General features: G+C 44.0%; 1 protein-coding gene across 1 annotated transcript in view; it reads right to left on the reverse strand.

The window, feature by feature from the left end:
* Positions 1-18428, reverse strand: part of LOC306935841 (limbic system-associated membrane protein-like) — a 669232-nt gene extending 650804 nt beyond the window's left edge. Inside the window, exon 1 of the mRNA XM_079519104.1 lies at positions 18301-18428. Within this exon, the coding sequence (XP_079375230.1) occupies positions 18301-18331 (31 nt within the window). The 5' untranslated portion in view covers positions 18332-18428. The remainder of the gene's footprint in view (positions 1-18300) is intronic.
* Positions 18429-27473: the final 9045 nt, after the last annotated feature.

Here is a 27473-nt window from a genome sequence, read left to right on the forward strand (position 1 = left end):
GTGCTGTCTACATGACATGCTATAAGTCTGTTTCAAATGCTATCTAAGTCTAAAAAGTGCTATCTAAGGGGGTAGGATAAGTGCTATGGGCCATGATGGAGTCTGAAAAGGTGGGTCTTCAGACTACGGCGGAAGATTGGGAGTGATGCTGCAGTTCTGATTGCAACGGGGAGTGCATTCCACAGTTTTGGGGCCAGAAGGGAGAAGAGTTTGGGACGTGTGGAGCGTTGTCCCGGCGTTTTTAGTGAGGGTACTTCCAGCTTCCCTGCGTTGGCTGATCTGAGTGTGCGGGAGGGTTTGTAGGGTTCAATCATGCTTGCAAGATATGGGGGAGCCATACCTTTGGTTGCTTTAAATGCCAGCATAAGAGTTTTGTATTCTGTGCGGGCAGCGACCGGGAGCCAGTGCAGGGAGCGGAGCAGGGGGGAGACATGCAAGAATTTTGGCTGGTTGAAGACCAAGCGAGCTGCGGAATTTTGGATCAATCAGTAAAAGTATCCTTAATATATAACTCTGATCTGTGCCACGCACCTCCTCTGGTATAATTCCCAGCAGGAATAACTCGGGACCAAAAGGAATACTCAACCCTAAAGATTGTTCGATTTATTTATTTATTTTAAATCCAGAACCCTGAAATTATTGGACTTGGATCTCATTCTGATGACAGTTCCTCAATAGAGCGTCGCAGTCCCGCCTTCTACCCTGGACCAGGAAATGAAACCCAATGCATTTTCCTCATAGACATTTCTTAAAGTATTTATTTAAAGACGGTTACGCCGCGGACAAAGCCAACTCGAGTCGTGACAACTCATGACAACACAAACAATATTTTGGATCAAACAAATAATTACAAAGAAGAAAAACAACAAAAAAAGTGTTGTAACCTGCCGTTTTTTTCTTCTTTCTAATTATTTGTTTGGTCCAAAATATTGTTTGTGTTGTCATGAGTTGTCACGACTCGAGTTGGCTTTGTCCGCGGCGTAACCGTCTTTAAATAAATACTTTAAGAAATGTCTATGAGAATAATGCATTGAGTTTCATTTCCTGGTCCAGGGTAGGAGGCGGGACTGCGACGCTCTATATCGATGTTTTAACCCATTTTGAGTGGGAACCCCTTTTGGTGGTTACATACATTGTTATAATTTAGCTATTGAAAAATAGCAGATCTACAAGCTCGTAGCGCGCCAAATCGTTAAAATGTGCCTCAAATCTTTCAGAAAATTGCCATGATATAGAAAACTTTTTTTAAAATTTTTGACGTCATGCCTGAATGGGTTAAACATGATAGACAACTTTTAATGTTTTAACTTTTAACTGGCATGGCTGCCAGTTCCCACCTGATGTTGTGTGGGAGTTCACACTGATCCAGACCGTACTGAATAACTGCTAGCTTACATAATGTCTTGAGGCTAGGACTGAAGTCTAAGACATACAGGTAACCGGGTCTGTTGTCTGCTCCAAAGAGGAAGACACGATCTCCCACAATGCAACAGCACATACTATACATCGGAGACGGGCATTTCCCCTTTGGCTCAACCTTCTTCCGGGAGAAGGTCTCTGGGTTGAACTTCCACAGATCGTTGAAGTGATTTTTATCATTATAGCCACCAAATATGTACAGCTCTCCATTGTAGGTAAAGGCTGAGCGTCCTTCGGGTAGAGGCTGTGTAGAAGGTGTGTTCATGCAGTGGTTGGTCTCCGTGTCAAACACACTGGTGTTGTAGTACCGACCCCACCCCAAGCCCCCAAAACCCCACCCCAAGCCCCAAAATACAAACATCTTTGTCCCGATGTTGGTGGCAGAGTGACGTGATGAAGCAGGAGGTGCAGTTCCTCTGGTGTTAATTAAAGTCCAGACCATTGTGCTGGTGTCCAACTTGTAGATGTCATTAGTCCATCCAGTCTGGGTCGATCCTCCATGGATAAACATGACCTTCCCCAAGACACAGGCTGAGTGGCAGTACCTCCCCTCTGGAACGGTCCCAGAAACCTGTGGTTTGAACCATGTGTGGGCGTCGACATCAAATGCATAAAGCTCGTTGCAGTAACCTTGGTTAGTCATCCCGCCCCAGAGGTAGACAGTGTCTCCAATCAGCACAGCTGTGTGGCTGTAGCGCCTGGAGGGAACCTCAAGGTGGCGTTCTCCTCTTCTAGGCTTCAACTTCCTCCAGATCAAAGACACTGTGTTGAAGACGTGCACATCAATGTGATCCTTGTGACCTCCAAAGGAGTACACACAGTGTCTCACTGTCACAGCTCTCTGATTGGCTGTTCCTGGTCCTCTCAGACGCACCGCCCAGCGTAACATTACTCACAGCAGTACCACAGTGGATAAATCCTATTGGTCAATGAGATCCTATTGGTCAACGGTATCCTATTGGTCAAATGTATCCTATTGGTCAAAGGTATCCTATTTGTCAAAGGTATCCTATTGGTCAACGGTTTCCTTTTGGTCAATGGTATCCTATTGGTCAACGGTATCCTATTGGTCAATGGTATCCTATTGGTCAATGGTATCCTATTGGTCAATGGTATCCTATTGGTCAACGGTATCCTGTTGGTCAACGGTATCCTGTTGGTCAACGGTATCCTATTGGTCAACGGTATCCTATTGGTCAATGGTATCCTATTGGTCAACGGTATCCTATTGGTCAATGGTATCCTATTGGTCAACGGTATCCTGTTGGTCAATGGTATCCTGTTGGTCAATGGTATCTTATTGGTCAATGGTATTCTATGGTATCCTATTGGTCAATGGTATCCTATTGGTCAATGGTATCCTGTTGGTCAACGGTATCCTGTTGGTCAACGGTATCCTATTGGTCAACGGTATCCTATTGGTCAATGGTATCCTATTGGTCGAGTCCTGATGTGTAAATGCATGGAATATTCTGCGTCTTCACTTATATTCGTTCAGAGACACAAACACCACGCAAAGTTTGTCCAATCCGTGAAGCCGATGGTTTGGAAGGCTTAGTCCTACATTGACAAAAACATATTATATTCATTAGCAATATCTTTGGTTTTATTTATAATTACTTTGGTAAAATATATACATTCTCTACATTCTGATAGTTGATGTGAACAGTTCTGTATTTTTATAATACAGTATACATTCAAGTCTATATTTTGATACATATCATGGGCACCAAGTCATATCAAAACAATGTCTTTGGATGTGTTTTTTATCAAAACTGTGTTTTTGAGATTCATGCATGAATAGACAAGGTACTGGTAAGACTATGTAAACATGGTATATATCAAAATAGAATGTCTAAATTTATCCAACATTTTTTAGTTTCTATCACGTTCCAATTCAGAGTTATAAGCAGTTTTAGCTGGATTGGTCAGATTGGTCATGACTGACCATGCTATTTATAGATGGCAAAATATCTACAGTGGTACATGTGAGAAACTTTTTATTTTCTTTTTTTAACTAGACAACTCACCCTTTAAAATGAGATATGGCATGGGTGTGTACGCCCAGCAGAAAAAAAGTTATTTAGAAAATAAAACTTCAACCGGCCATAACTTTTTTTGTTGTCCTAGAAACACTACACAGTGTAAATGCAGGCTCTTTTAAATGGCTTCCAACACAAAAACTAAACATTTTATCAACTCAGTTATTTTTGTTCCTGGAAGCAGACAAGTCAAGCTTTCTCTGAATGTCTTTCCTTGTCGCACAGTCACAACAGAGAATTATCAATAAATCATTCAACAACGCAATCCTCCCATAGAGAAGTCTAGCAACTACATTGATTTGAAACTCTGAAAGAGTTAAGACAAAATTAAAAAAAAATATATATAGTTTTGGCCGATCACAATATAGGAAAAATAATCTCGCTTCTCGACAACGGTGGCTCGCCGTCGCCATGATGATAGATCATCATATGATAGATCATGATGATAGATCACCATAGCTATGCTAGATCATCATAGCGATTTTGATCATTACAATGAATAAGCGTGGACAAAGTAGTTCACATGAAAGATGCTGTGGTGGCTGTGGGGCATTTGAGGGGCAATATATATTTTTTATGCACCGATTATTGTAATCGGTGCATATCGGTTGGGGGGTTGGAGCCAGATTTGAATCTGTTTGGAAACATCACTCACTTCTGTGTACAAACACTGGAAGTTGTCTCTGCTGTTGAATATTAAATATGCATAATATGATATCTGAATCACATTTCTCTGGGCTCATTCTCCCTCGGATATTCTTCCATCCCCCGTTTTATATCTAACAGGTCTATTTACACTACAGTAAGTTTCATATGAACACTTCTCCTCGCTTTGAAATCTGCCAAGTCTCTTTGTAAATAACCTCTGGATGTGCTTCCAGATAAACCTTAATCTGTGTGTGTGTGTGTGTGTGTGTGTGTGTGTGTGTGTGTGTGTGTGTGTGTGTGTGTGTGTGTGTGTGTGTGTGTGTGTGTGTGTATGCATGCGTGTGTGTGTGTGTGTGTGTGTGTGTGTGTGTGTGTGTGTGTGTGTGTGTGTGTGTGTGTGTGTGTGTGTGTGTGTGTGTGTGTGTGTGTGTGTGTGTGTGTGTGTGTGTGTGTGTGCATGCACTGTTTGTGGAGATGAGCCTATATTTGAGTTGATTGTATCATTTATCCAAAATCCTATACAAACGTATAGCCTCGGTCCCAGACTTATCTGCGAAAAGAAAAGCCTGGTCACAACGTAAGGCAGAGAAGCATAAAGTAAAGCCTGGTCACAACGTAAGGCAGAGAAGCATAAAGTAAAGCCTGGTCACCACGTAAGGCAGAGAAGCTTAAAGAAAAGCCTGGTCACAACGTAAGGCAGAGAAGCTTAAAGAAAAGCCTGGTCACAATGTAAGGCAGAGAAGCTTAAAGAAAAGCCTGGTCACAACGTAAGGCAGAGAAGCTAAAAGAAAAGCCTGGTCACAACGTAAGGCAGAGACGCTAAAAGAAAAGCCTGGTCACAACGTAAGAGAAGCTAAAAGAAAAGCCTGGTCACAACGTAAGGCAGAGAAGCTAAAAGAAAAGCCTGGTCACAACGTAAGGCAGAGAAGCTAAAAGAAAAGCCTGGTCACAACGTAAGGCAGAGAAGCTAAAACAAAAGCCTGGTCACAACGTAAGGCAGAGAAGCTATCGGTGGATGTATCCTCTGGAACATCCGTCAGCTGTATTTTCCCCGGATACGATATTTTCCCAACCAATCACAACACTTGTTTCATTCGCGGAGAATGTAAACTGATTTAAATTTGTAAAGCATCAACGTCATTTCCTTGGGCGATACTTCCGCCAAAATCGCGCAACTTCCGCCCCAACAAATGACAGCCTCTACAGCGTAGGTCTTGCCCAGGGTGATACAAATGTGTCAATGGAAATATGCCCATTTGTAGCTAATGTATTTTCTTGATTGTTTGTCATAAAGTAAAGGGACATTTAATTGATTTTGGAAGTACATCCCATTGTTCTCAGGTGAGATTATAACCTTATGGTATTATACATACTCTACATCTTGGGTGCATTTGTCCATATTTTCGTATTCTGTATCAAAGCTCAATTCAGTTCACCTCTTTTTTTTCACCCCGACATTGGATTAAAATGAGCAGACAATTTGCATTTTAGACTTAAGAGAGTTATACATCAAGTTAGCTAAATTATCTCTTAATAAAATATTCCACAATCATGCTCTTATACGTCTCCTCCTCTGTCAAGATCCTGAATGCGCAAAGCACCGTTGGCCTTTTGAAAAGCAATCTGTTCATTTCAGAAGAGTTCAGTCACGTTCTTATCGTTGCCAAAAGTCTTCCTTTCTTTGAGTTGGGCTGCATTTAGTCCCTATATTCTCCTTTTGTAAACCGCCTTTTCACTGCCTTTGTCTGTAGAAAGTGAAGAAAAATGAATTAATTTCAGAAGAGTTCAGCAATGTCCTTATCTTGGCCCACAGTCTTCCTTTTCTCTGAGATGGGGTACATTTAGTCTCTATTCTCCTTTGTAAACCGTCTTTTCAACTGCCTTTGTCTGTAGGAAGTTAATCAAAATGGTACCTCGCAGAGTGCTAGATCATTGTTGAGAGCAGTTATCTAGTCCACTTTATCACTGTGTCTGATGGAATGCGTTTGCGTATATGCCTGGAGGAAATCTTGTAAATGTCCAAAGTTACTTTCCAGGAAATGAGGGGAAAAAAGAACCACAATCATGTGTCCCAATAATGGATCCAATATAGTTCTCATTTAGTCACAAGCTCTTGTTAATGCTATTCATTGGTCTTTATAGTATTTATAGACATGAAGAAGTACCTTGTACCTTGTATGGTAATACAGAATATTGGACTAGACTCAGTAGAGAACATCTTATCTCGTTATTGCTTAGTAGACAATTGGAGATACTTGACATGCTGTGTGTTGTTTAAGAGTTTGAACCAGTTGGCCTGGGACGCCGCGGCTGAGCGGTCCAGGCACCTTAGGCTGACAGTGTTCCGAGACCATCGGCCTTTGCTGCATGTCTTCGTCTCCCCCCCCCCCCCCCCCCCCGTCTCTCTCCCCCTTTCCTGTCAAATTACTGTACCCTTTCAATAAAAAAGAAATCTTAAAAAAAAAGTTTGAACCAGTGTGAACAACTGTTTAGTGTTTTCAGACGGGGGGGATGTGGCTCAGGAGGAGGTAGAGTAACCATGTTGGAATCGCTTCGATCCGTGTCAAAATGTCACTGAGCAAGACATTGAACCCCTAACGGCTCCAAATGAGCAAGCAGGTTGGTGCCTTGGTTGCCTGTGCTGTGCTGTGTGTGTGTGTGCGTGTGTGCGTGCGTGCGTGCGTGCGTGCGTGCATGCGTTACTTTGTAAAGCATGTTGGATAACGATGTTACAAACTGTAAATGCAGTCCATTGACATATTCAGGGGTGTTCTGTTGTTGTTCTGTTGTTTTTGTGCTTCTACAGGTAAGTGCTGCTAAATGAGCTCCTCCAGTAGCAATACTTGAGGACTTGTTAGCACCTACAAATAATAATAATGACTAGAAAGTGTGGTTGCCACAGTCGCTTACATAGGCCCCTCCCACTAATGTTGCCAGCCAATTACAATGTCACGTCAACCCTGTGATCATGCGTAAGTAATTCGGAGGGGATTTATCCCCCAAAAAGCATGTTTTTGCAACAAATGGTTACATTTTTCACATTTGCGGCGCCCCCTATGGATGAAAATGGAACTTGGTTGATTGAACCACCCGGGACATGTGATTCAAATTTGGGATGGATTGGACATTCCATTCGTGATTTATGGCATTTTTTGTGATGTAGGCCCCTCCTACTAACTTCGGACGACGATTACGGCCGAACGATACGCACTACCAAAATTCTGCCGATGGTGTTTTAATCGGATTGGTCCGGAGATCCTGTGTGCCGATTTCTGGCACACAGGATACGTGTATGTGTGCGTGCGTGCGTGCGTGCGTGCGTGCGTGCGTGCTCTACTTTGTAAAGCATGTTGGATAACGATGTTACAAACTGTAAATGCAGTCCTTTGACATAATCAGGGGTGTTCTGTTGTTGTTCTGTTGTTTTTGTGCTTCTACAGGTAAGTGCTGCTAAATGAGCTCCTCCAGTAGAAATACCTTTGAGGACTTGTTAGCACCTACAAATACTAATAATAATAATAATAGCTTGTGTAGGAGAATGTGTCGCTCTGTTGCCGATGAAGAGGGTCAAACAGAGTCAGAACATAAAAGGGGTTTTGTGTTAGAGTGAAGTGAAGAGACCATTTAACTGCCGCCACAAATGGACGTGAAGTGTCGTTTCTAAACCCTTCAGTCTATAATGTCCTCTTCTTCTTCCACTTCAGCCCCCGTTTGAAGGTCGTAATATTTCCAGCCTCTCCATCACTCCGTCGGTTTGTTTGAGCTCATAGACTGTTGACCCTCTTCCACAGCCGACACGCATTCCACCATGTTTGTCATTGACTTGTTATATTTAGTCTCACTAAGACGCGCTGTTGACCTCCTCACACTTTGTTACGAGTCACTTTAATATGAGGACTATGTTTATTATGAGGAGTCAGTTTATTATGATGATTTGATTTATCTTATTTGTTTTTCTAAACCCGCTGAGGTCAAAATGAGGGATGTGGTCTATGGCTGCTTTTCCTCCCCTGAGGACTGAATACAGCACACCAAGAGAGGGATAATTATCTGATCTTTATGCTTTCCTCCCCTGAGAACTGAATACAGAACACCAAGAGAGGGATAATCATCTGATCTTTATGCCATTTTCAACTGTATATATATATGCACGGATCGATTGTATCGTCTATAGGTTCATTTATTGCATGACGGCACAGATTTAAATATGCTTCGCAGATCTTGATATGCAAATTGCAACGCATGCTTATAGAGTATGCGTTATATTATATACGCCATGTTATATTTTATGCAAGTCTTTGGACATTTAACCCATTCAGGACTAGCCTGGCTAATAAGCCAGACCGAATCAGCCGTTGGCAAAAAGAAATTGCCTGCCGGCGGATTACGGTCTGGAGAGGCTCAATTGTACGCCCATTTCCTACACCTGAGAACTGGTGTGGCCAATCGGGACACGGTATGCAATATGGGCGGGCTTTGGTACAGTGACGTTCAATGCTTGAGACCTTTGACTGACAGTAGCTCTGACCAATTGCGTCAAAGAGAAAATGTTTGAACCCGCCCCCCGGGAAACAAGATCCATACACAGCATCTCCAGACTCAAATACCACACGACAGTGTGATTTGAGTCTGGCTTATTAGCCAGGCTAATTCAGGACGGGAACCCCTTTTGGTGTTTTAAGCATTATGTCCGCGGCCGCGCTATGATTTTTTAAATCGTGAAAACATGCAAATTTTTTAACATATATATTCTTTCACAGCGAACATTTTTTATTCAAATCTTTGCTTCTGGGAGGTCCCTGAAACAACAGATGGGGGTCCACGGCCAAATACATAATTTTGTTAGGGTCCTTGACATGAAATAGTTGATATAGACAACTGATATATCAACATTTTCAGAAAACTTTAAAACATGTTTCGGGTCATTTTAACGTCTACTCAGGCTTCTGTGAGCCTGAAAAGCTGTCACCAGGGTGTGTTGATTAGATAGAAATGCAAACAGCACAAGGACAGTCAAACACTTTGTGTATAAAAGGAGAACACCAACAGTCCTTGCTGTCTTGTTAACATTGGGATCCTGTGTATTTGATTCATTAACATGACAAATAAACAACAAAATATCATCACAAATAGTAGGGAAATAGTAGGAAAACAAAGAAGGGTTGGGGGGATTTCGTGTTTTCCGATAAATCTATCATGGTTAAATTTGTTTGTAGTTACAATGGGTTTGCAGTACTGTACTGTACCACCCAAAATCATCATCATATACAGTATGGAGTTAATTTGTATGCAGTTAATAGTGTGTGTGTGTGTGTGTGTGTGTGTGTGTGTGGCTGCGCAACAGTGACACTTGGTTGTGAAAGCAACCTGCTATTTTCGTGCTCGGACAGACCCAGCCAGGGACCCAGGGACACACAAAGCTCCATAATGGAGTGGTACTTGCACCACTCCAAAAAATATCTAAATACTGAATCAAGCAACTTAAAAACTGCTCACAAAAGCCTGAAGATAAAATGACCCCAAACGTTGAAATGTCATGACATTGAGTCAATGTTAATTTGGAGGGATGCTATTTATCAAATGATGATGAACAGTGGTTCCATTTTAATCCATTCTGCACAGGGACCCCTTTTGGTGTTTTAAGCATTATGTTATACTTTAGCTATTGAAAAATAGCAGATCTACAAGCACCGAGTGCCGCACTATGAGCTTGTAGATCTGCTATTTTTGAAAAATCGTGAAAATGTGGCGCAAATCTTTGAATATATATATTCTTTCAGAGCGAACGTTTTTTTAACTCAAATCTTTGCTTCTGGAGGGGGGGGGGGTGGGGGGGGTGTCCCTGGAACAACATATTTTCAGATGGGGGGGGTCAGCGGATATTTCTGGGAGGTCCTTGACATGAAAATGTTTGAGCACCACTGACACAGAAACATAGGGTTTTTTTCAGAAAACTGTCATGATTAAGAAGACATTTTGTAGAATCGTCCTCAGGCCTAAGTGGGTTAATACCCAGCTCTCTATACTCCGCACAGCTGGTTCATTATCGCCGCAGCGGCTTGTCATTTAATATGCATGTCAGTCACGTTGTACATTAAGTAGGGAGACCAGCACAACCTTCCACATAACCATATCATTACAAGCTGTCATCGCCCCGTCGAGATCTAGTGCGGCCTCATTTCCCTTTGACACTGTTTTATTACTTCATTGCTGTCAGGCGGAAGGAAACCATGCATGGCTTTGCATGCACCTCCATATTTAATATATAAAACCATGCATGGCTTTGCATGCACCTCCATATTTAATATATAAAACCATGCATGGCTTTGCATGCACCTCCATATTTAATATATAAAACCATGCATGGCTTTGCATGCACCTCCATATTCAATATATAAAACCATGCATGGCTTTGCATGCACCTCCATATCTCAACGTCTTATTTAAAACCATGCATGGCTTTGCATGCACCTCCATATCTCAACGTCTTATTTAAAACCATGCATGGCTTTGCATGCACCTCCATATTTAATATATAAAACCATGCATGGCTTTGCATGCACCTCCATATTTAATATATAAAACCATGCATGGCTTTGCATGCACCTCCATATTTAATATATAAAACCATGCATGGCTTTGCATGCACCTCCATATTTAATATATAAAACCATGCATGGCTTTGCATGCACCTCCATATTTAATATATAAAACCATGCATGGCTTTGCATGCACCTCCATATTTCAACGTCTTATTTATTTTCCGTAAAAATAAATGTCTATGCTCTACCATACCCGAAATCATCATCATACAATATGCAGTTAGTGTGTGTGTGTGTGTGTGTGTGTGTGTGTGTGTGTGTGTGTGTGTGTGTGTGTGTGTGTGTGTGTGTGTACAGCTATTCAGCCACACAAAAGTAGGCTGAATAGCTGTTCTACAGGCTACACAATTGTGTAGCAGCGAGTCGTGAGCTTGTAAAACCTTTTTTTTTTTTTTTTTTTTACTTTTTGTTTTCAACCAAGGTTCATGTCTAGGTTATTACAGAAAGTAAAAGATGAGCGTTATTTTTTTTTTTAATTTGTAGCTTCCTTTCGTTTTAACGATTTTAGCTGTTTTTGACGGGTGCATGTGTTTGGTCCGATAACAGACCGTCAGGCTACCCAAATCCCTGACCTAACTCAAACCTCACAGGGACGCCACGGGTTAGTTGTGACCTGCCACGCATGGCAGGAGCCACGGGTGAGTTGTAACCTGCCACGCATGTCAGGAGCCACGGGTTAGTTGTAACCTGCCACGCATGTCAGGAGCCACGGGTTAGTTAGTTGTAACCGGCCACGCATGTCAGGAGCCACGGGTTAGTTAGTTGTAACCGGCCACGCATGTCAGGAGCCACGGGTTAGTTAGTTGTAACCGGCCACGCATGTCAGGAGCCACGGGTTAGTTAGTTGTAACCGGCCACGCATGGCGGGAGCCACAGGTGAGTTTTAACCTTCCACGCATGTCAGGAGCCACGGGTTAGTTAGTTGTAACCGGCCACGCATGTCAGGAGCCACGGGTTAGTTAGTTAGTTGTAACCGGCCACGCATGTCAGGAGCCACGGGTTAGTTAGTTGTAACCGGCCACGCATGGCGGGAGCCACAGGTGAGTTTTAACCTTCCACGCATGTCAGGAGCCACGGGTTAGTTAGTTGTAACCGGCCACGCATGGCGGGAGCCACGGGTGAGTTTTAACAAGTGGCTAAACATATATATATATATATATATATATATATATATATATATATATATATATATATATATATATATATATATATACACACACACATTTTACGGTGATTTCTTTATTATGAACTAATCCTACTAGACACCAGGAAATTACATCTGGCCACAAAAAGATCAGGGGATATTGAATGTGAGGTGGCAAACTGACAACTCTTCAATGAATTTAAAGTGGCTTAAAATGAGAGTTCCGTGAGTGCTGGTGTTTTCTCTTTTAGAGATGTTTTTCTGTAAAGCTACTTACCTATGACCGCACGCCCGGTAACAATGCTCAGAGAGTATGAGACGAGTTGGAGTTGTGCGAGCTACTACCTTGTCCTTGATGCTAAACTGACAATTGAGCCTATAATAATGAATTGCATTTTTATAGCGCTTTTCCAAGTGCTCAAAGCGCTTTACAATGGTTCATTCATTCACACATTGGTACAGTTGGAGGCCATCGATATTGTCCTTTTCTTTTTGCTGAGGTTTGCGTGATCTGCGCAAAAGGACAGTTAACCCCTTTTGGTGTTTTAAACATTATGTTATAATTTAGCTATTGGAAAATAGCAGATCTACAAGCTCATAGCGCGCCACCGAGTGGCGCGCTACGAGCTTGTAGGTCTGCTATTTTTGAAAAATCGTGAAAATTTAGAAGGATTTTTTCAGGATTTTTAAAAGTTTTGAGGTCAGGTCTAAATGGGTCAAATAATAAGGGACAATATCGGTGGCACCCAACTGTATATGCAATACTACACAGTATGGCAGCCCCTTCACCTTCACAAGATCCCGTGATCTTTTGTGGCCAGATGTAATATAGTAAATAATAATAGCTGTAAAATATAGTAGCCACTAGCTTGTCCAAATGCCCCCATGCACCCCCTCAAAAATCGTGAAAAAGAAAGCAGGAAATGAAAAAAAGGATTGAACACTTATCTTTTACAATGTCTAATAACAACCTAAGACATGAACCTTGGTTGAAATTAAAAACAAAGCGGCTATTTGGCTTCACTCCTGAGGAACATGCATGTGTTTTGTGTAGATGCTCTGCCAACCCAGATGCATCGTGGTGGATTCAAACCCCCTGCACTCTGCACTGTGTTTACAATTTAGGCATTTAGCAGGTGCTCTTAATCCAGGGCCATTTACACAGAGGCGAAAATATCGACAACCGGCCGGGGCCCAGCCCCCCAAGGGGCCCATCAGAAGATGTGCTGTAGCCCAGGTAAAGTAATATGTCACTCTGCAAGTTTAACTAAGGTTTTTCCCCATCTGTCCAAAGTCAATTCCAGCCCTGCACTTATACAGACATTACAGATACATAGCCTACATATTGAATGAAAGTGAAACGTACAAATTGATTTAAACACAACAGATTGATTGAAAACTTTAACAGATCGATACCAGTTCAAGGAAGGTACAGTCAACTGTCTGCGTTTGGTACAATGAAACAAGACACAAGATTTTGATGAGCTATGGATATATACTATATACTGTAGTGCTATGTCTACATAAAATGCTATCTAAGTTACATAAGTTGAGCCTTTGCATACGCCGGTATAAGGCCGTCGGGTCAAGGGCAAGTGCTGCTACCCGAGTGCTCATCTGCGCTATATTTAGAATAAATACCCATAGCTGTGTGCATTTGTTTCGAAGCACAGAAGGAAAACAAGGTTGTATAGACACTGACACTAGTAGTGAAGTGCTCCAGTATAAAACTAGGAGCTAGTGGTATATTGTAGAGCAGATTGTTCCGGTATATAACAAGCGAAACAAAACATGCATTAATCAAAAGACTCTCAGCAGAGACACAGAGAATCAACTGGGGCTCCTGTGTGATGGGAGTCACCAGGGCCGTGTCACTAGAAATAGACAAAAGAGGCTCTGTATTCAGGACACAACAACAGGGGAAACTATAGAGTCATTAGCAGCACTTGTGTGAATACTGCGGAGGCTGAGGCTACGGAGCTTTGCTGTACATTAAACAGTTTTAGAGGTCACAGCATAGCGGGGGGGTCTTCAACAGGGCATCCAGGACCACCAGGGGGTCCTCAGAGTTTCTTACAGGCGGGGTGGGGTGGCGGGCAAATCTTTGTGTGATAGGAACATAAAAAAGATGATACAATTGTATGAACCACTTGAACCCTAGCATCCCTATTCTGGGGGTACCATTTGTCAAGAATAGTCGCTGCGATGTGTTGTGAGCTGCTGCTGCATTGTCTTCCTTAATGATTACACATGCAGGACCACAATGGAAATACGCTAACAAATGATTGTTAGTGTAAGTTACACTAACAATCATTGGAAACTCTACTTCTTGTGACATTGCAAAATGTCAATAAATAATACATACAATTTATATAGCGCTTTTCAAGATACTCAGTCGCTTTACATAACAGAAAAATAAAAACAATTTTATTAGAAAAAAACTAGTTAAAAGGTTAGAAAGGTTTAAAAACTAGAAACCAAAGGTAGAGAGACCAAAAGTGTGTGTGGGGGGCGGGGAATTATGTAGGAAAAGCGAGTCTGAAAAGGTGGGTTTTGAGTGTCCTTTTGAACGTTTCGAAGCTCTGATCATGTAAGCTGGGAGTGAGTTCCACAGTGAAAGGACGGCCACTGCGAAGGCCCTGTCTCCCCAAGATTGCTTGTTGGACTCGTGGGGTTCCAGTTGGTTGGCAGTGCTTGACCTGAGGGAGCAGGTGGGTCGATGTTGCAGAGGTGAAAAAAAACGCAGTTTTGGTGATCTGCTTGACATGGGGCTGGAAGGAGAGGGTGGGGTCAAGGATGACACCAAGGTTGCGGACTCGGGTGGAGGGGGTGACAGTGGAGCCATCAATAGTGAGGGAGAAGTTATGAGAGGAGCGAGCGGGTGAGGGAGTCGGGGCCAATGATGATAATTTCAGATTTATTGCAGTTGAGCTTTAGAAAGTTTGTTTGCATCCATGTTTTGATGTCAGTCAGGCAGGAGGTGACGGTGGAGTGGGACATAACTTGACTTAAAGTATTCAATCAATCAATATTATATTAATCAAAGTCTGAAGGAAGCTGAACAAAAATAAGTTTTACTCTTATGTACCTGACCAGATGTTAACAATAAAGCACAACCCTTGAACCATTTGAACCTTGTAGATCAGCTCTTTTCGACGAAGAGGTTTGGTGTAGGTAAAAGTACTAAGCCAAATGTCAAGTTATCATGAATCCAACACTGACAGATGAAGCAAGTCTATGAAGCTACAGTATCTACAGTATGAAAATGATTGAAATCTATGACAAAGTTTAATCTGCGAAACAATTTGATACAATATCTCTCGGCTAAGGGCTTCATGGCCTGCAAAACGTGCATTAATCAAAAGACTCAGCAGAGACACGGAGAATCAACTGGGGCTCCTGGTGTGATGGGAGTCACCAGGGCCGTGTCACTAGAAATAGACAAAAGAGCTCTGTATTCAAAACGTTGACGACTGCTGGCATAGAGGATGTTGTTGGAATGGGCATGTCATACTTTTAGGAAGCTGAGGACAATTCAGATTTAAGACTGCGTGATGAAACGATTGGACGTTGTCAAATCATGCCATTACAATGAAAAGAGCTGTGATGCATCCTTTTCACAGGCCTTAAAGAGCTGTGATGCATCCTTTTCACAGGCCTTAAAGAGCTGTGATGCATCCTTTTCACAGGCCTTAAAGAGCTGTGATGCATCCTTTTCACAGGCCTTAAAGAGCTGTGATGCATCCTTTTCACAGGCCTAAAGCAAGAGTGATTTTAATGGCAATGACAATGGATCTTGGATTTTGTTGCATCACTCGCCCCCGTAAAATCGGAAGTTTGCCCCCCCACCCCCCACACACACTCGAGTATCATCGCGAGACATGGCCAAAGCATTTCCGGGGGTCCCCGGCCAAAAACGTTGAGAACCCCTGGACTAGAGGTTGACTGCTCTGTTACTGTGCTCTCAGATGTGGATATGCCGAAAGTTATTCCCCACATTTCATAGCCATGGCTTGTTCATGAAATGATTGTGTAAACATGGTAGAAATAGCTAGGCTAGTAGTAGTAGTAGTAGTAGTAGATGTGCCATTATTCTGGAGAAGTTACAAGCTGATACACATAGTTATAGACCAACTTTACTTGAATGCCCACAAAGATTATATCTTGATACACTGCTGGCTAGTATATGATGCTATTTTGTTGCTAGTGTGCTATGAAATACAGTATGGCTTGAGAGCATGTCTTATTGCATCATATATTGTATACAATTGCATACACTTGCAAAGCAACACACTGCATGTTTTGGGGGGGAAAAGTCATGAATAATGTATGACACTGACAGCATACAATGTGTATGTCAAGACAAGGATAATTTACCGTACATAAATCAGTCTGAGTAATGCATTTTTATGTCGCAAACACAGAGTGCAAATTACATATAGACCGTGTATATGGCTGTATGCAATATTCAACATGTTTTTTTTTATTATACACTTTTATGTGAACGTGAATCTCTCATTATGAATTGCTATTCTTCTCTGACTCGAAAATGCATTATTCATGTTGACACAGGAGTATAAACGAAATAGGACAGTGTAAATTAAGCTCCAGGTGTAACTATTGAAGTCCCACAGTGAACGAAAAATAATCGACAGAGCAGGGGTCCAACCAAGACACCTAGGGCGTCCTCGGTGTTACTACAGGGGGAGGGCGTCAAATATTTGTTAGGAAGAGGATTAATATATTTAAAGAACATTCACATTAACCACAACCCTAGCATCCCTGTTCTGAGGAGAACTTTAGCCCCAAAAATAGCAGATTGGCTATTTTTGGCAAAAAGGTTTGGTTTAGAAGAAAAAGAGGAGCCAAAGTAGGGAATGATTTGAAGGTCACATACTGACGGTTTAACTAGCTAAATGTCTGCAAATCCACATTAACGTGAATCCAACAATGGCACGCAGCGTGCTTGTTGGTTCGAGTGGTTAACACACTTGTGCATTACTATGTGGGTATATAGAGCCTCCCTAGGGAGGTCCTCGACGCACGTCCCACTGGGAGGAGACCCCGGGGCAGACCAAGGCGCAGTTGGAGGAAACACATCGATTCACTGGCCTTGGAACGTCTCGGAATCCCCCAGGAGGAAGTCACTAATGTTGCTCTGGAGAGGGAAGTCTGGAGCACTCTGGTGGAGCTGTTGCCCCCGCGACCCGACTACGGATAAGCGGTTGAAGATGGATGGATGGATGGATAGTATATAGAGCGTCGCAGTCCCACGCCCTGCGAGAGCACCGGAAGAGAATTTCCCATTCATTTTTCCATAGACCTTTCAAAACGTATTTATTTAAAGACCTTTAAGCCTCTGACAGAGCCAACAGCCAAGTTGACAAATCGTGACAATAAACACACTTTTTTGGGCCGAACAAATAATTAGAAAGAAGAAAAAAAAGGGCAGCACAACACTTTTTCATTTTTTTTGTCTATTTCTTTTTTTTTTGCCCACCCACCATATTTCTTCTTACCATGGGTTAAAATCTATGAAAAGGTTTCATCTGCAACGCAATTTTATACAAAATGTACTGTTTCATCTCTCTCTCTCAGCTAAGGGGGTTCCCTGTTTCATCTCTCTCTCTCAGCTAAGGGGGTTCCCTGTTTCATCTCTCTCTCAGCTAAGGGGGGTCCTTAATTGGCCTGAACAATGTTGAAGACATTGCTGTAGAGCAGTGGTTTTCAACCAGAGGTCTGGGGACCACCAGTGGTCCTTGAGGGCGTTCCAGGTGGTCCCTCACCAAATGGAGAGTTGGTAAACAAATGGACCCTTTACTAGATCTTTAACTATTGAGAGCGATGTTCATGTTACATGCTCGCAAAATGTTTGCATTAATTAATTAATACTCATTTTTAATTAATGAATACTAATTTTTGTCTTCAATTTCCTAAAAAAATATTAAGTCAGGTGTCTTAGCGAATGACAGTTGTAATGTCAGGCTGTGCAACAGTGACACTTGGTGGTGAACAAACGCTAGAATGCAATTTTCGTGCTCAGACACAGCCAGGGACAGACACAGCCAGGGACAGCCACACAAATAGCTGCCTGCACCACTCAAAAATCACACCTTTGTCTTCAATGTGTTTGTGTTTACATGCAAACATTCAAAGTCAATGGCATGCAATGTTTGTGTCAACACAATGTTTGTGTTTACACAAACCCTCATGGCTGGCCATAGGAGCACTCCTCAACAACCATGAAACAACAACATGTACACTCTCCCAGACAGCCTACTACTAGTATTGAACTATAAGTAGTCTGAGTATTGAAGACTGCAGAGTGTACAACAACAGCTAGTTTCTTTCAACTCACTTTCAAATTACAAATTAGCAAGATATCACCCCATAGCATAGCAGCAGACAACATGAAAACCCAATCAGCAAAAATTACAATTCTCACCTTTGATGTCTTCAATCACGTAGTAATCCATAATCAAGGGCGGACGCTGTTGTGGAGTTGCCCAGAAAAGCTGAAGTCCTCAGGATACAACTGTTGTGCAGACACTGCCAGGGCTCAAGACAGTAGGCTAGCTCCTCTAGGGACTGCTGACTTCATTTCTTTACAAAAACTTTGCAAAAGACGTTTTACATTGTTAAGGCTAACATTTAGGATACTCTCAGAGAGGCTTCTCATTTATATTTAATCATAAAACAACGACGCAGGTTTCTGGTGTGAAGAAAAACAAATCTACCGCGTTCTAGAAACAAGCACATGATGACAGGCCTCAGGCAGGCATGACCAATCAATCTATGATGCAGGTGCAGCTGGACAAACTAGGCAGTGCCAGTGGCTACGGATCCAAATTGGAAAAGATGAATAATAATAATAATAATAATACACCCGCTTCCATATTTTATTAAATTGAATGCAGTGATTGTCCACACTATGTTATGTAATGATGCTACTGTCATCATATGGTATTAAAATAAAAAATAACGTTTTTGTTTATTTCTTTTTTTTTATTTTTTGGCTGGGCCCAGTTCAGACTAGACCTAGAATGCCTGTGATCATTTAATTAACTTCGTAAATTTTCATGTATCAGAGGCATAGATCCCTTCCTACTGTTCCTGGTTGAATTGAATTATGGGCGGCCTAAATGTGATAAATGCTCCGTTTGTACTCACCCATTAAATAATTCCAAAGACGTGGAGTGATTAATTACCCAGCACCTATCGCAAGGCACCTGCCAATTGTGTGACCCAAACTTTTGTGTTTCCCTGGTCAATTGGTGATGACGTCTGCGGTAAACAGGACGTATTCATAAAATCAGTCCATCTCTCCGGGCCCCTTTGCCCGGAGAGAAAGACGTCCGTGTGCATCTCTTGAAAAAGTGGAGATAATTGACTAAATACACGTTTTGGGCCAGAACTTTCACATGGATATAAAACTAGAGGACCATATTTCACTCCACGTCTTTGGAATTATTTAATGGGTGAGTACAAACGGAGCATTTATCACATTTAGGCCGCCAAGTTTACGTCCGAACAGAAAGTAAGTACGACCTTTCTATGGCTCATGGATGTGAAATACTGTATACTGTATGAAACAACAAGAGCCGTTCTAGGGCTAAGTTCATACATACTGTAGGTGGGCCTAGGCCCAGCTAGGACCACCCGTGGTGTTAAACATCTGCATTACTTCATTTACAAGAAGTCTACACAAATTAGAGAATGTAGAAGAATTATTATTTTGATCAACGTTTGCCTGTTATCTCTCCTAATGGTACCAACATCAATACAGCATGGAATTGTGGACACAAGCTTATCCAAGGTTCCAATGGCAACAAAATATTCTTTAGTTTTGGGCCTGCGGGGCTAAATCTCATCAAATGGTGGTCCGACCGTGGCTCATGGTGGTCCGACCGTGGCTCATGGTGGTCCGACCGTGGCTCATGGTGGTCCGACCGTGGCTCATGGTGGTCCGACCGTGGCTCATGGTGGTCCGACCGTGGCTCATGGTGGTCCGACCGTGGCTCATGGTGGTCCGACCGTGGCTCATGGTGGTCCGACCGTGGCTCATGGTGGTCCGACCGTGGCTCATGGTGGTCCGACCGTGGCTCATGGTGGTCCGACCGTGGCTCATGGTGGTCCGACCGTGGCTCATGGTGGTCCGACCGTGGCTCATGGTGGTCCGACCGTGGCTCATGGTGGTCCGACCGTGGCTCATGGTGGTCCGACCGTGGCTCATGCTGAATAAATAATGGACCTTGATATGAGAAGGGTTGAAAACCCACTGCTGTAGAGAAATAGAAAAGAAAGTGAAGTGTTTTCCTTAGAGGAGCTGATGCACACCTGCAGCTGCATAATATGGGCCTACTCTCTTGTGGTTTGTTCATTAAGAACTGGGTAAAGCAGCTGTCATTGTCTTTAATTAGGTTTAATTAGATTCAGTCGTGGAAAAATAATTCACATTTCTTTTACTGAAGTAAAAGTATCAATACTGCAATGTAGACTAAGGCCTCACTCACACGGTCGCAACAGATTGCTGTATGCTTGTTGTATACAAAGGGTGTGACACAGCTTGCCCCAATGCATTTCCAATGGGAGTCACATGGTTTGACACAACATTTGTGTTGTATGAGGGGGAGGGGCGCAGTCGAAACACAACCGAAAGCCATACAACAGCTTGTAGTCCAAAATGTTGTATCAAACCATGTGACTTCCATTGGAAATGCATTGGGGCGGCCATGACACTTACAACATTCATACAACAAGCATGCATCAATGTTTTAAAGGTCTGAGTGAGGCCATACTCTATCACAAGTAAAAGTGTACTCGAGTAAAAGTACAAAAGTGTTGGCTTCGACATGATTACAGAAATTAAAAGTACTCAGTACAGGGGGCACGGTGGCACAGTCGGTAGTGCTGTCGCCTCACAGCTAGAAGGTCCTGGGTTCGATTCCCGTTGGGGACGCACGCTGTGGGTGCTGGCGGCGTGTTCTCTCCTCCGTGTTATCAGTGCCCATACCCGAGGCGAGGTTGGCGAAAGGGCCTTGCTGTGTGGAGTTTGCATGTTCTCCCCGTGTCCCCATAGGGTAGGTAGGTACCCTCACAAAAACATGCAGTAATCCTGGTCTCTAAACTACCTACTTGTGCGTGAGCAGAGTGCGCAACTTACCTCTGACTCTTGACAACTTACCTTCCCTCCCCCCCCGTCTGCCACCAGCTTGATAGAATGGTCTATTCTAGACCACCCAACATGCGAGAATGTGTGCAAAAATACACAATCCCTGATTGGCCGAGGGAGTCACCGACATGCGCAGCCGAAAACAGTACTTGCGCTCTGCTCACGCAAGTAACTAGTAACTTATGTTTTCAAATAATTGTAGTGGAGTAAAGTAACATTATTTGCCACTGTGTGACAGAGGAAAGTACGTTTGCTGCAAAAGTACATTATGCCGACTAAATTAGCCAGTCTTTCTTTGTTTTAAACGTGTTCTGAATTTGTTCTTTGTTTTATACTTTCTGTCTGCACTAACCACCTATGTGCTGTCCCATCACCCTTTGGACTGCTGGCCTATTTAGTGGTGTTGCTTCTTTAGGCCTAAAACTCTCCAAAGACTTGATTTAAAAGCCTCAAAGTACAAAGTAGCTCCAAGTAGGTGAGGGTATATTTCAACTGTTTGTCATGGTGCCAGAGCCTAGTCTCTCCCCGGAGAGTTTCCAAAAGTTAATCAACTGAAATTACACTTTGTCTTCTGAATTAGTGTCTTTTGTGCTTTTCCAGTCAAGGACCAAGGGTAAAAAAAAAGCGATTCAGAGAAAGAAGATAGAAAATAGTCATCAATAATGTGTGTTTTCCTCTAAAACAGAATCTTGTTACAGAGTTTTTACAATGAATCAGCCAGTCCCCAAAGCACTAATGGAATTATTTCACTGCTTTGTTGGAGGAAAGTAGGACACGCACGCACGCACGCACGCACACACACACACGCGCACGCGCATGCACGCACATGCACACGCATTGTCTAAATGTGGTTGGACTCTCAACCATATTAAATAGACAGTCTAAAAGTACAGTTACCCTTTGACAAATGTTATTGAATCTGGTTTTCCTGTGCCACCTAGTTTGTTTGTAGTTGGGTGGTTTTCCTGTGCCACCTAGTTTGTTTGTAGTCAGGTGGTTTTCCTGTGCCACCTAGTTTGTTTGTAGTTGGGTGGTTTTCCTGTGCCACCTAGTTTGTTTGTAGTTGGGTGGTTTTCCTGTGCCACCTAGTTTGTTTGTAGTCAGGTGGTTTTCCTGTGCCACCTAGTTTGTTTGTAGTTGGGTGGTTTTCCTGTGCCACCTAGTTTGTTTGTAGTCAGGTGGTTTTCCTGTGTCACCTAGTTTGTTTGTAGTTGGGTGGTTTTCCTGTGCCACCTAGTTTGTTTGTAGTTGGGTGGTTTTCCTGTGCCACCTAGTTTGTTTGTAGTTGGGTGGTTTTCCTGTGCCACCTAGTTTGTTTGTAGTTGGGTGGTTTTCCTGTGCCACCTAGTTTGTTTGTAGTTGGGTGGTTTTCCTGTGCCACCTAGTTTGTTTGTAGTTGGGTGGTTTTCCTGTGCCACCTAGTTTGTTTGTAGTCAGGTGGTTTTCCTGTGCCACCTAGTTTGTTTGTAGTCAGGTGGTTTTCCTGTGCCACCTAGTTTGTTTGTAGTTGGGTGGTTATGTTTCATTCCTTACTGACTGCCAGTAGGCAGTAAACAATAGTGAATATACCTCTCGCGCTCCGCGTAGGTCGAGTCTTAATATAAACAAAGTCATGTGACGTGTAGGCTGACCGTGCGTCCCGGTAGGCTATATAAGCACGTGACAGCCCACACCCGGCCTCTTTTTTCTTCTCGCTACCTGACGTGAGTATCGTAGGTAAGTGTAGCTCCTAGAATCTGTACATCAGTTCTGTATTGCAGGTCCAAAGAGTTGTTAAGACACTATATGTGTCGTGGTGTTGACATCCTGCCTGTGGCTATTGCCGAGAGCGCAAATTGTTGTCCTCTCAAGGCTGTGGTTGTCAAAATTATCACCATTTCTCTTTGTTTGTCTTGAGGATCCCTAGCTACAAACAAACACTCTCTTGTATTGTTGTTAAAGGGCTTCCTCCACACACTGGGTGTTGGCCGCGTGCTGCCGGTTTCCCACAGCACTCGCCTAATTTACCTAGTTATATTGTTTTTTGATAATTAAACTAATATTATTAATTCTTAATTTGATTAAGAATATATAATTAGATTCAGATTACTGGAGGTTCCCACGCGGTCTGTGCCTGCACAGTCCTCGCTGGGATTGCCTAGTTAAATATCTGATGGACATTTGTTGTTTGATGATTAATCTAATCAATTAATTCATCTAAATAACTGAATTGTTTAAAAAATTCAGATTACTGGAGGTTCCCACGCGGTCTGTGCCTGCACAGTCCTCGCTGCGATTGCCTAGTTGAATATCTGATTGACATTTGTTGTTTGATGATTAATCTAATCAATTAATTCATCTAAATAACTGAATTGTTTAAAAAATTCAGATTACTGGAGGTTCCCACGCGGTCTGTGCCTGCACAGTCCTCGCTGCGATTGCCTAGTTGAATATCTGATTGACATTTGTTGTTTGATGATTAATCTAATCAATTAATTCATCTAAATAACTGAATTGTTTAAAAAAATCAGATTACTGGAGGTTCCCACGCGGTCTGTGCCTGCAAAGTCCTCGCTGCGATTGCCTAGTTGAATATCTGATTGACATTTGTTGTTTGATGATTAATCTAATCATCGCTGGGATTGCCTAGTTAAATATCTGATTGACATTTTTGTTTGATGATTAATCTAATTAATTAGTTAATCTAAATAACTTAATTTGTTTAAAACAAATTCAGATTACTGGAGGTTCCCACATGGTCTGTGCCTGCACAGTCATCGCTGGGATTGCCTAGTTAAATATCTGACATTCTTGTTTGATTGATCTAATTAATTAATTTATCAATCAAAATAACTTAAAAAAAGAAAGTTACTGGAGGTTCCCACGCATTCTGTGGCTGCACAGCTCTCGCAGGGATTGCCCAGTTAAGTGTCAAATTGACATTAAGCTAACAGCAGGCCATCTTAGCCTGACCGGTTAGCTACTCTGTTTGCTGGAGGTTACTGACGCGTTCTGTGATCGTACAGTTCTCGCTGGTATTGCCTGGCTATACAACTGGCTTGAGACAATGTCCCAAGGTTACAGGCTGCAGTTCCGCCGCCGACCCCCACCACCTTCACGGGTCAGGGTGACTTCAGTCACAGACCCCGTGAAGGCCCAGTGTTTGTCTCAAGAGGTGGCCAAGCTCTTGGACAAACGAGCAATAACAACGGTTCACCCACGTTCACAGAACGAAGGGTTCTACTCCACCTACTTTCTGATCCCAAGGAAAGAAGGGTCTCTCAGGCCTATACTAGACCTAAGAGGGTTAAAGGTACCTCAAGGTCCTTCCGTTTCGGATGTTTCACACAGTCGACGTCTTACAGGCTATCACACAGTGGGAGTGGTTCACCACAATAGACCTCAAAGATGCCTGCTTTCATGTGCCTATACATCCAGAGCACAGAAAGTACCTCCGCTTTGCCTTTCAGGGCAAAGTCTACCAGTTTTGCCGTTCGGCCTGTCTCTGGCTCCCCGCATCTTCACAAGGTGTATGAGGGCAGCCTTAACGTCGCTATGCCTGTCGGGAGTGAAGATACTTCCCTACCTAGACGATTGGCTCATTGCGCCCCCTCGTTCAGGGAGGCGGAACAGGTGACGTCCAGAGTCCTCGCTCACATCGAGGCACTGGGCATGACCGTAAACCTCGAAAAGAGCTCGTTGCTCCCAACGCAACAGACCACCTTCCTCGGCATGTCCCTAGCTTCGGTATCGATGCAGGCACGACCGACTGCACAGAGGGTGGGGAGAATTCAGAACCTCCTGCGGTCTTTCCGCCTGGGGGCGAGGTTGACCGTCCTAACATGGCTCAGACTGCTCGGCATGCTGACTGCAGTCTCAGCAATCACTCCTCTGGGGCTGCTACATCTACGCCCATTACAGAGGTGGTTCAATGGCCTTCACATGGACCCCTGTCTACACAGGGGGGTCAAGGTCAGAGTCACTCGCAGGTGCCTTGGTTATCTCCGCCGCTGGCGGGACAATGCATTCCTGCTGAGTGGAGTCCCTCTCGGCTTGGTCCCGGCGAGACGAGAGGTGGTGACAACAGATGCCTCGCCTCAAGGTTGGGGCGCGGTATGGCAGAGGAGGTCAGTCCAGGGGGTATGGCGCTCTCGATGGAGAGGACGCCATATCAATGTGCTAGAACTCCGGACTGTTTCCCTGGCGCTGAAGCACTTCTTGCCCTTTCTCAGGGGGAAGCACGTGCTCATTCGGACAGACAGCACCTCAGGGGTGTTTCATGTCAACCATCAGGGAGGGACCAGGTCTCTGGAGTCCCTGAGGGAAGCCCATCGCCTGTGGACGTGGGCTTATCCTCTACTTTCCTCGATGAGGGCTATGCACCGGCCAGGCAGATTAAACTCTGTGGCAGATTATCTGTCTCGTCAGAGACTGCCCCCTGGGGAGTGGAGATTGCACCCCCAGGTGGTACAGTTGATTTGGGATCGGCACGGGGTAGCCTACGTAGATCTATTCGCCTCAAAGGGCACGACTCATTGTCCTCAGTGGTTCAGCCTGGCAGAGACCAGTGCCCCACTCGGGATGGACGCTCTCGCCAACGCTTGGCCGAGAGCGCTCCTTTATGCATTTCCCCCGATCCCCCTGTTGTTGCCTGTGCTTCACAGGGTGAGATCGTCAGATCACAGAGTTCTCTTGGTGGCCCCCAGGTGGCCCTCGAGAATATGGTATTCAATGCTCCTCAGTCTGTTGGACGGGGATCCATGGCAGCTTCCAGTGAGGATAGACCTCCTGTCCCAGCTGGACGGGAAGGTGTGGCACCCATCGCCGAGCCTCCTTCAGCTTGGGTATGGCCACTGAAAGGGATCAATCACTCTTGAGTGGGCTAGGCCCCTCAATATGTGAGACCTTGCGGAATGCAAGGGCCCCTTCCACAAGGTTGGTGTACTCGAATTGCTGGGCTGCTTTCTCATTATGGTGCAGCGACAGGGGTCTGGACCCAGTCTCTTGCCCTATACAACACGTACTACATTATTTACAGTGTCTTGCCGGCCGTGCAGCCTCCACCTTGAAGGTGCACACGTCCGCTATATCCTTCAATCATAGCCATATTGATGGCAGGTCAGTTGGTGCGCATTACTGGGTGACACAGTTTCTGCGCGGTGCCAAGAGGTTACGCCCCCCTAGGGTGAGGCGTACTGCAGCTTGGGACCTGCCTCTGGTCCTGCAGGCATTGAGCAGGGCGCCCTTTGAGCCTATGGCTGGGTCGTCCTTGAGCTCGTTATCGATTAAGACTGCCTTTCTGTTGGCAGTTACGACAGCTAAGCGTGTGAGTGAGCTCCACGCACTTTCTATTAGCCCCACATGCCTTCGGTGGAAGGCTAGTGGCACTGGGGTCACACTTTGGCCGAATGTGTCATTCATGCCTAAGGTTCTGCCCCCTGATTATGTTAACCAGGCCATAGAGTTGGCGGCATTCCATCCTCCCCCGTTTACATCCGAGGTGGAGGAAAGGGCCCACTTACTGTGTCCAGTCCGTGCGTTGCAACTGTACATTCAGGCAACACAGGATATTAGACGCTCAGAGCAACTGTTTGTGTGCTACGGCGGAAAGAATAGAGGAGGCGCGCTGTCTAAACAGCGGCTATCCCACTGGGCAGTGGATGCGATTAAGAAGGCTTATGAAGCATCTGGTAAACCTGCCCCCTCCGAGGTCATCTGCCATTCTACCAGGGGCGTGCCACGTCCTGGGCGGCGATGAGAGGGGTGTCACTGGCGGACGTCTGTGCGGCGGCGTCTTGGACAGCCCCTTGCACGTTCTTGAGGTTCTATCGCCTTGATGTGGCCTCTGGATCCTCACTGACGTCAGCGATCCTGCCACTGGCTGCTACGGCAGTTTAGTAGGTTGGTTCGATTCCTCGTGACACTTCTGGTATGAGTCATCCACTATTGTTTACTGCCTACTGGCAGTCAGTAAGGAATGAAACATAACGCAAGTTACGAATGTAACTATGGTTATGTGAATTCCTGGATGACTGCCAGTAATAACGGTCACTCGGAATCTTTCAGGGCGAGAAGATTCTTAAGAGGCCGGGTGTGGGCTGTCACGTGCTTATATAGCCTACCGGGACGCACGGTCAGCCTACACGTCACATGACTTTGTTTATATTCAAACTCGACCTACGCGGAGCGCGAGAGGTATATTCACTATTGTTTACTGCCTACTGGCAGTCATCCAGGAATTCACATAACCATAGTTACATTCGTAACTTGCGTTTTCCTGTGCCACCTAGTTTGTTTGTAGTCGGGTGGTTTTCCTGTGCCACCTAGTCTGTTTGTAGTCGGGTGGTTTTCCTGTGCCACCTAGTGTGTTTGTAGTCGGGTGGTTTTCCTGTGCCACCTCTGTTTGTTTGTAGTCGGGTGGTTTTCCGGTGCCACCTAGTTTGTTTGTAGTCAGGTGGTTTTCCTGT

The sequence above is a fragment of the Electrona antarctica genome (assembly GCF_951216825.1).
Source record: "Electrona antarctica genome assembly, chromosome: 13".
NCBI lineage: Eukaryota > Metazoa > Chordata > Actinopteri > Myctophiformes > Myctophidae > Electrona > Electrona antarctica.